Consider the following 8,622-nt stretch of genomic DNA (forward strand, 5'->3'; position numbering starts at 1 on the left):
AAGAGGTCATCAGTCATGGTCTCTTTCCAATTTGTATGAAGTTACAGCTCTAGCTAAGAACAATTCTGTTCTTGTCACAACAGAAATCAGCCTGATCTATTAAAGAAAACACATCACTATGCTTAGGTAGAATGCATCTCGTCCCTTGTTTTTGAAGTTGTATAACATAGATGTTCTGTGGCTTGCTCTGTTACTTTCAGATACCTCGTAAAGGGATGAAAAGAGATGTCAATACAAATGAGACTTAGGCTTCAGGTTTAAGTACCTTGGCACATTATTATATTGCATAAAGAGTTGGGAGAACAATGTCAGATGCATTCATCTTGTGTCAAGTGCTCTGAAATTTTATGTCCTTGAACAATTCAGATTTGTATTATGCTCAAAATCTTTCATGGCTACACTTAATTCGCTGTTTTCCCAGAGCACATTAGCTGTTTGTTGATGGTATAAGAACCACTTAATAATAGTGCAGCAGCTATTGTGTCTTATCATTAACTACTGGACTTTTTACTGGAAACCGTAGCATCACCATAAAATTCAAATAAACATTTCACAGAGATCATCACGGAGGATGTATTATATTAAACCCATCTGAAAAGAAATTCTCTGAGGTGTGTTTCATAGGCACTTGCTTCCCAATTTTTTCCATTAGTGTCAAGATTCAAACCACAACAAGCGCCTTTAAGCTGGTTCCTCAGTTCAATTAGGGAAATCTCTGGATAATAACTCCAGTGGTGCCTTTCTCTGCCACTTCCATGGGAAATTTTGACCACTCTTTGGCTTATCACAGGTCTAATGATCTCCTGATTAATGAACAGAAGTCTTTGTGTTGGCTGATAGACATCTCACAATCTAAGTGCACCGGACGACAGGATCTGTGCAGTGAGGATGGGATGGACATTCAATACAGATGCCTCGTGCCCACACAGAGTCTCACATATTTATTTGCAATGTAACACATAAATATTAACTCACTGATATTGTGAGAAGACATTTGCTTTTGTTTCTGTTGAAGAAGCAGGTCTCTTTTTCTTTGCAGAAGTGAGGTCATTTTACTACGTTCTGATGCATACGTAGGGCAAGGAGCAGGTAGCAGCTCCAGCTGCTCCCATGTGGAGATGTGACCCTTCCTGCCCTACCTCCTACTGCCCCTTCATGTGAAAACTCAACTCAGAAACTCTCTCTAGGAATCAGTTTTCCTCATTAGCCGTGAAATATGCTCACTTTCTGAAAAGTCCATAGTGTAATGTCCAGATGCTGCAGGTCAAAGAAAGATTAAGAAGTAAGTTCATTTTAGAAACAGAAATTAGCGAGCTTGACCTATTAGTCATTTCTCCACTCCCACCCAAACTATTAGATAAGTAAGTCTGATATAAAGTGCTTGAATTCATTAACATTTCTGAAGAATAGAGGAGACCGAAACACATTCCTTTTAATTTTCCACTTCTTGCTGTCTCTGAAGCAGGAAGATCCTTGTAATTTCATAGGTCAAGCTATGGTTACATCCATTTTGATGAACTGCTGGATTACAGAAGAGAGGACTTGCCAGTTCAAACATATCATACTGATCATAGCTCAGACTCCTGGCTGATAGAACTGACTTCAGAGGAAGCTGGGAACTCCTGGTACTTCTGTAAAACACAAGGTCTTCAAGAGGAGTGTAGATGTGACACTGAGGGAAATGGGTTAGTGGGCATGGTGGATGGTTGGATTCAATGACCTTAGCAGTCTTTTACAACCTCAGTGATTCTCTGACACTCACAGGATTGTCAAGCCTAGTGTGATATACCAAACATAATGGACATGGTGGAGAGAGCTGGAGTTGGACTAGATGATGTTTGTGGTCTTTTCCAACTTTAATTATTCTATGGTTCTATGTTCCTCAGCCACTGAGTCGGGCAGCCCCCATTAGCTGTGGAGGAACTGCATCCTTCTTCCCTGATCTGCTGAGTCCTGGGGGCTACCCCAGTGTTGGGAAGAGGGTTCCCAACAGCACACCAGGCTGTGCTTTGGGAAATACTTTGGAAATTGGGGAGTGTTTCTGTTGAAGAGGGAGGCCTGGAGTTAGCAGTCAAGGTGCTGGGTCCCCAGTTGGCCCTACGATTACCTTCCAGTTAAGTGTCCTTGGAGAGGAGGTTTAGCACTTCAGCGGGAGCACCTTGCAGCGAGCAGAGGGACGGTATCAGGGAGCTGATTTCAGCACTCGAGAGATCTTTTCTTACTCAGAAGTACTGTAAGCTCCTGACAAACCGCACAGAGCGCCCGATGCTGTGCTATGGGATGGCCGCAGGTAGGGAGCACGTCCTGGAGAGGCAGGGAAAACGTTTGTCCCATCGGAGCGGCCAGAACCTGCGCACTGCTCCGTGCCCGTGTCCCCTCCTCTCCGGGGGCAACCCGGACCTGCACCGGGTCCCCGCGTCCCATCCCTACCCGCTGCTCGCCCTCCTTCAGCGGAGGTGCGGAGCGGCTCTCCCCTCGGGACGGGCTGAGGGGGAAGAGAAAAGCGGTGCCCTGTCCCTATACCAGCCCCCTATGCCCGCAGCCCGTGCCCGGTCCCTATATCCCCAGCCCCGGCCCCGGGCAGCCCCGGGAGGCGCGGCGGGAGCTGGGGGCGGGGGCTGCCGGCCGGGGCGGGGGCTGGCGCGGGGCTGGGACGATAAAAGCGGGGGTAATTGCATTTAGGCAAATGAGGCAGCCTCGGCCCTCCCCATCGCCAGGTCTATAAAGTGCGGAGCGCTCCCGCGGGCGGCCAATGCGCGGCGAGCAGCGCCCGGCTCCCGCTGCGAACGGTGCGTGTCCTTTCGTCCGTCTGTCTGTCCGTCAGTGTGTGCCTGCAGGCTGGAGGGTGCATGTCTGTGTGTTGGTGGGGGTACGTGCTTGTGGACTTCTATGGGTGTATGTCTGTATGATGTGTGGAGCTGCGTAGGAGAAGGAGTGCCTGCATGTGCTTGTGCGTCCACACCTGTGTGCTGCATGTGCAAGCCTGGCTTGGGGTGTATTTGGTGTGTGAGCATCCCTGGACAGAGTGTGTGTGGAGAGCTGAGTGTGCGTGCAGCTCAGGTGTGTGACAGGTGAGCTTATAACTGGGTGTACATGTACGTGGATAGGTGTGTGTGTGTATGTGAGGGTGTATCCAGCTGTGCACACATCTGTATGTGAAAGTGTGTGTCCATATAGCTCTGCCTTGGTCTGAGGATGGGTGCACCTCAATGTGTGTCTGTGTGCTGTGGTGCCCAGCTGCGGGGTGTATGCACACCCAGGGCTGCAAGTGTGTGTTTTTGTGTGTGTGATCTGTCCATGAGTGTGTACGTGTGTAGGTGTGCAGTGTACCCTGCAGGTGCTTACCCTGCACCCCACAGGACATCAAGGCGGCCATGAGGCTTCCGCTGGCTTTCACCGTGCTGCTGCTGGCCTCGGCACAGGCACTGGCTGACGAGATGTCCGCTCCCGATGACCTCAGCTACTGGGCAGACTGGGCTGACGGCGAGCAGAAGGTGAGCACTGAGGCTGAAGGGCTGGGTGGGTGCTGAGGGTGCTGGAGCTGTGCTGAGTGTTGCACTGTCACCCTGCAGGAGGAGCTGCCGCTGCCCCTGGAGCACTTCCTGCAGAGGATGGCAAGGAGACCTCGACCCCAGCAGTTCTTTGGCCTCATGGGCAAGCGGGATGCGGGTGAGCAGGGCAGGGCACCCCTGCATGCTTTGCCAGCACCCGGCCGCACTTCTCAGAGGTCCCCTTCCCTTCTCACACCTTATGTTTTTCTCCAGAGTTTCCCTGTTGATTGTTCAAGTTTAGTTTAGAGGTTTATAAGACAAACCCCCTCTCAGAAAGGAACGGCTTCAAGTTAAACCGCTGAGTACCCAGCAGTAAGGAGCGTGTTGGCATCTTGCAGGTCAGCCTGCGTGCCACTTGGTGCTCTGAGCATGGAAGCAGCTGCATGCACAGCTCCTTGAGCTGAGAGCTGCTCAGAGCCACCTGGCAGTGCATGGGTTTGTCTGACACAAGATTTTGTTGTCTCCTCAAAGAGAAATGCAACTGTAAACATCATCTTAATTTTCCTTGTGCCTCCGGAGTGTGCTTGGTGTAACTTCTGTATTTGATGCTTTAAAGTACTGCAGTAGCATCATATACATTTGCCTGGTTTTGGTCATTTATTTTTTTTCAATTACTCTTCCTTTTTTTTTCCTTTCCTTTCCACCTCCAACCAGGATATGGCCAGATCTCTCACAAAAGTAAGTTAAAAAAAAATGTAAATGTTTTAAATACTTATGTGAAGATACTCTGATGGAGAACAGCGCGTATCGGGGTGCAGGTGGCTGAGTTTAGCTGAGGAATGGCAGCAGCAGAGGTGGATCACTGCTCCACCCCACGGTCACGTCTCAAACCTGTACCCAATATAAGCCGCCACTCGCTGTGAGGTTTCAATCCACATTAAAGAGTGGATGCTGCAGCTCTGAATTTCTCAGGGGGCTCTATGAGCCTTTCTCAGAGGCGAGGCGGGCTTGCTGCCAGGCTCAGAGAGAAGCAATTAAGACAGCAAACTCTGAAAGATTAGAATTGCGAATTCCCAAATCCCTGAGAATGATTCCAGGGATAAGCGAGATGCCGTGAGGTGCTCCCTGTGCTGTCTGGGTGTGAGTCAGCCCCAATCGCAGCAGGGCTGGCTGCTGATCTGCCCTGCAAACAGGAGCAGCCAACACGAGCAGTACGTGTTCTTTGCTTTGTGTCTGTGCCACACCGAGTGGGAGGTGGTGTCAGCAGTGTGCTGTAACCTGCTTGTGCACAAGGACAGGTGTATTCTCTATAGGAGGATGCTTAGATAGGATATGGAAGAACCTAACCAGTTTAAAAATCATTTTCTTGCTTTATGAGAGCTCCTCTGCCCGCAGAGGTCAATAAGTGCTCTGTTCATCACTGGGATTATTTATTGGAAGACCAATTAAAGAGTCAAACACCCTCCTGGCTAAAGTAAAAAAGAACTGCAGCCTTCTGAAGCTGCTTCAGTGCCTGCGGGGGCTGAAATTGTTCCACTGGGCCAGTAGATGAAGTAGCCAGGCAAAATTCTTCCCAAAGAAAAATCTCTGTTTGCCTCAAAAGTCAGCTTAGAGAAAGAAGAATTGCTCCTTCTCCATCCTTACCTGAACTACAGCAGTTGCCACATCTGATACGTGCCAGAGGCCAAAAGCTGGAGTAATTTATCCTCTATAAATCCAGTGGCTTGAGTGCTAACGGAACAGGAAGGTAATAAATATTGCACAAATAGAGCCGGGCTGTCAGAATTAGACATGGCCAGACAGAATCCCACTGGTTCCATCTCTAGTAAAGCTCTGCCTGGTTGATGAGGAGGGTTTGACACCTGCAGGTAGAGTAGGTGCATCGTACAGATGAAAGCTCTGGCAGGACATTGCCTTTAACAAGGCTGACCAAAACTGTATTAGGAAAGGAGTAAGAATTAGTTATTGGCCGTTGATTTTCTGTTGTATTTCAACAAAGAAGTAACACTTGTCAATGTGAGTCAATAATCAGTGTTCGTTCTCTATGCTCTGAGAGTGACATGAAAAATAAGTAGGTGAGATGAATGGTTTTGAAGTCTGAGTCTTTTTTCCTTGTGAGAACACGTCTTAAGAGCTTGCCTATTTAAAATGCATTAAAACACCCCCAAATATACTTTTTTCAGGGCATAAAACAGACTCTTTTGTTGGACTTATGGGCAAAAGATCTTTAAATTCAGGTATGTATGCAACTGAATCAGTACTCTAATACACAGCCACTTAACTCTGTTGCCTCTGTTCTCTCCCATGGGCTGGTAGAAGAGAGCTCTCTGAGAGGGGACCGGGGCTTTCTGAACCCACATGTGTCAGGGTGCCCTGGCCCTGCTTCTCAGTGTGGTTGGGCCTGCTGCCAGCTGCCACCAAGCAGGTGAAGCCAGGTGACAGTCAACATTCCGGCTTTTAATTTTACCACCAAAATGGGGAAAAAAACTTAAATCCTTGAATGAGTGCTGTAGATTTCTACTGTTTTCCCATAGCACTCATATAGGGCAGAGCCTTCTTCCTATACAAGCATGAGCCCTGCAGGTGATTCTGGGCTGCCGGGAGCTCCAGCTCCGCTGTGGGGCTGCAATGAAGAAAACCCTCACTGTGAGCCATAAAGCATCAGTTAATTCCCTAATCTAAGAATTAAAACAAAACAAAAATCAGAAAGAAACACCTAAAACCCTGCTGCCTATTTTATGTCTCTGAAATAGTTTTCTCTGTTTTGTTAAATGGATGATAAAAGTTAAATTACTGGCTGACACCTTTATATTATGTGGATACATGCTGTGATCTATATTCTGCAATTATGGTTGTCAGGAACTTTTTATTTTCAATTAATCCCTGTTCAGACTAGTAATATTGCTCTCTGCATCATCTTGCAAATTGCTACGTATCATGAATAATTTTGTACAATTTTATCTGCGGTGGCAATATCTATTAAATACATAATACCTGTAAATATCTCTGCTATCATAAAAGTAAATAGCCTGGAAGTAACAAATGTTGGGGTTTTTTTTTTTTGGTTTTTTTTTTGTTGTTATTTTATTTTGTAATCCCAATGGAAACATTTACATGAATGTGAGGATGCAGCAATGCAGCAAATGTTTAAAAAAGCCAAAGATTTGATTGTTTTGATTTCAATATTTCCAGTATAGTTGGGGTACAGTGCTGCACTGTTTATCTATAACAAAGTGGAATAATGAGGTTTCACACTGCTGAGCTCCGGCTAACATGAAAAACCACACCTCACTGCGATGGTGGTGCTCAGAAGTGGCAGATCCTGCAGCACATTGTGCTGAATGCCCCCAGGCTTGCAGTTTGCTCATGCACGACTGGGCTTACATGTGCTTTGCTGCAGTTCTTCCTTGGGGTCACAGCAGAGGTGACCAGCGCTGCCTGAGTCCTTTAGACTCAAGGCACTGGTCTGAGTGCTCAAGTCCCTTCTTTGTAATGAAATACTGGAAGGTGAAGAGATTCTGAACTAAGAATACTTCAGGCAGCTCGTAGATGAGAAGCAAAAGGCACAGTCCCTCAGCATCCTGAGGGGCTGTGTGGTCTTAGGGGCAAAGCCAAATTAAGTAAGCAGCTGGGGGCTGTGCCAGGACCCCACATCTCTGCTGGCAGCAGCCTCCGAGCAGCTTTGTGGGGCAGGAGCATCACTGGGTGGTGGGGAACCTTGGAATTCCTGTGGAGCTGAAGCCTCCCTGCTCCCTGGCTGCAGGGGCCATGTGGGCTGTGGGGCTATGTGGGGCTGTTTGACGTGTCTCATGCTTTTCTGCTTCTTGCAGGATCCTCTGAAAGGAGCATAGCACAGAATTACGAGCGAAGGCGTAAATGAGAAATTCCTGTGCGTTATTTATTAAACTTCATTTGTTCCGATGGCCAATGCAGTGTAATATAAACTAACCACTGTATGGAATAGTTATTTATTTAATGATAATAATAAATGGTTTTACGTTGGTTTTTTTTTTTTTTTTTTGGTTTGGTTTGGTTTTGGTTTTTGAGTTAAACATTCAATAAGACGGTTATTTTTCATATAGTGGCAGCGATACGTGTTGTTGCATAGGGGCGTTGGGTCCTGGAAGGATATCTCCTTCAGGACCGGCGACCTTGGTGACGTCTCACAACAAAGCACATTGTTCACTATGACCTGTAGAGTTATGTTCACCGAACAAAGAAAAGGTTCTTTTGTTCATCAAAAATGAGTCCTGTATCAGCTTCACAACCACGCAGAACAGAGCTCATGTACAGTCTAGTGCCTCGATTTGTTTTCGTGGTTTATAATGTACTGTAATTTCTGTATCAAAATATATTTGTATCATTGCAGCATGTTTTACGTTTTCTGACTACACATCTATATATTTTAGAAAGGTGGGAGGGCCGAGGTTTGAATGTGAATCTGAGGTCTTCATTTCGTAGCTTGGAATTTTATGATAGTAACATTTTAAATAAAATCTACTCTGGGGATTTTGCAACATATTTCCTTTGGTGATAGTGATGGCGTTATTTCCAAAGTGGGACACAGATCCAAGCAACTGATCTCAGACTAGAAAACACAGAGGTGTGATGACTTCCTTCTCCCATAGGGCTGGCGAAAGCTTTGGGGGATTTGCTACTGGAGGCAGCAGCTCTGGGTCACTCAAGGTGCCACTGAACCTCACCCCTATGGAAACCAAGGTGTGCACTGACTGAGTGAGAAGGGCCCGCTGTGTCCTCCAGCTCATTTGCTATGGTTTTCATCCACTACTGTCTGTTACTTGAAAGCCATGCTTTTAATAAATTGTAGCCCTCTGATTCACAATAAAAACACCTGTTGACTTGGACCAGTGCAATGTAAGAGAAAAGATAACGTGGGTATAATTACCTTTTTAATTAAAATGTCTGGTTACTATATTTCCAGACAGTCCCAAAATGCTTCATTCACCTCACCAGCTGCCAAAGCATCTGGAGATCTATTTTTTGCTTCTCCATCTGCTAAAAACCATCATTCTCTGATGCTTTCATACAAGCCTTCATTGCAGACTAACCAGCAGTAAAAACAGTGTATATAAGCTGAATTTCAAAGTAAGTAGTACAAAGGGATTAATTG

At 46.4% G+C, this 8,622-nt stretch overlaps 1 protein-coding gene across 2 annotated transcripts; it reads left to right on the top strand.

The window, feature by feature from the left end:
- The first annotated feature begins 2,670 nt into the window (after positions 1–2,670).
- Positions 2,671–8,012, top strand: TAC1 (tachykinin precursor 1). Of its 2 annotated transcripts, none has more exons than XM_015853665.2 (6): positions 2,671–2,789; positions 3,360–3,494; positions 3,573–3,669; positions 4,206–4,229; positions 5,675–5,728; positions 7,322–8,012. In XM_015853665.2, the coding sequence occupies exons 2-6, from the start codon at positions 3,375–3,377 to the stop codon at positions 7,369–7,371; spliced, it is 345 nt and encodes a 114-aa protein (XP_015709151.1). In that variant the 5' UTR covers positions 2,671–2,789; positions 3,360–3,374; the 3' UTR covers positions 7,372–8,012. The 2 variants fall into 2 exon arrangements, with proteins under 2 accessions (XP_015709151.1, XP_015709152.1); XM_015853666.2 differs by lacking the exon at positions 2,671–2,789 and adding an exon at positions 2,827–2,869.
- The last annotated feature ends 610 nt before the right edge of the window (positions 8,013–8,622 follow it).

This window comes from Coturnix japonica, chromosome 2 (assembly GCF_001577835.2).
Source record: "Coturnix japonica isolate 7356 chromosome 2, Coturnix japonica 2.1, whole genome shotgun sequence".
Classification (NCBI taxonomy): Eukaryota; Metazoa; Chordata; class Aves; order Galliformes; family Phasianidae; genus Coturnix; species Coturnix japonica.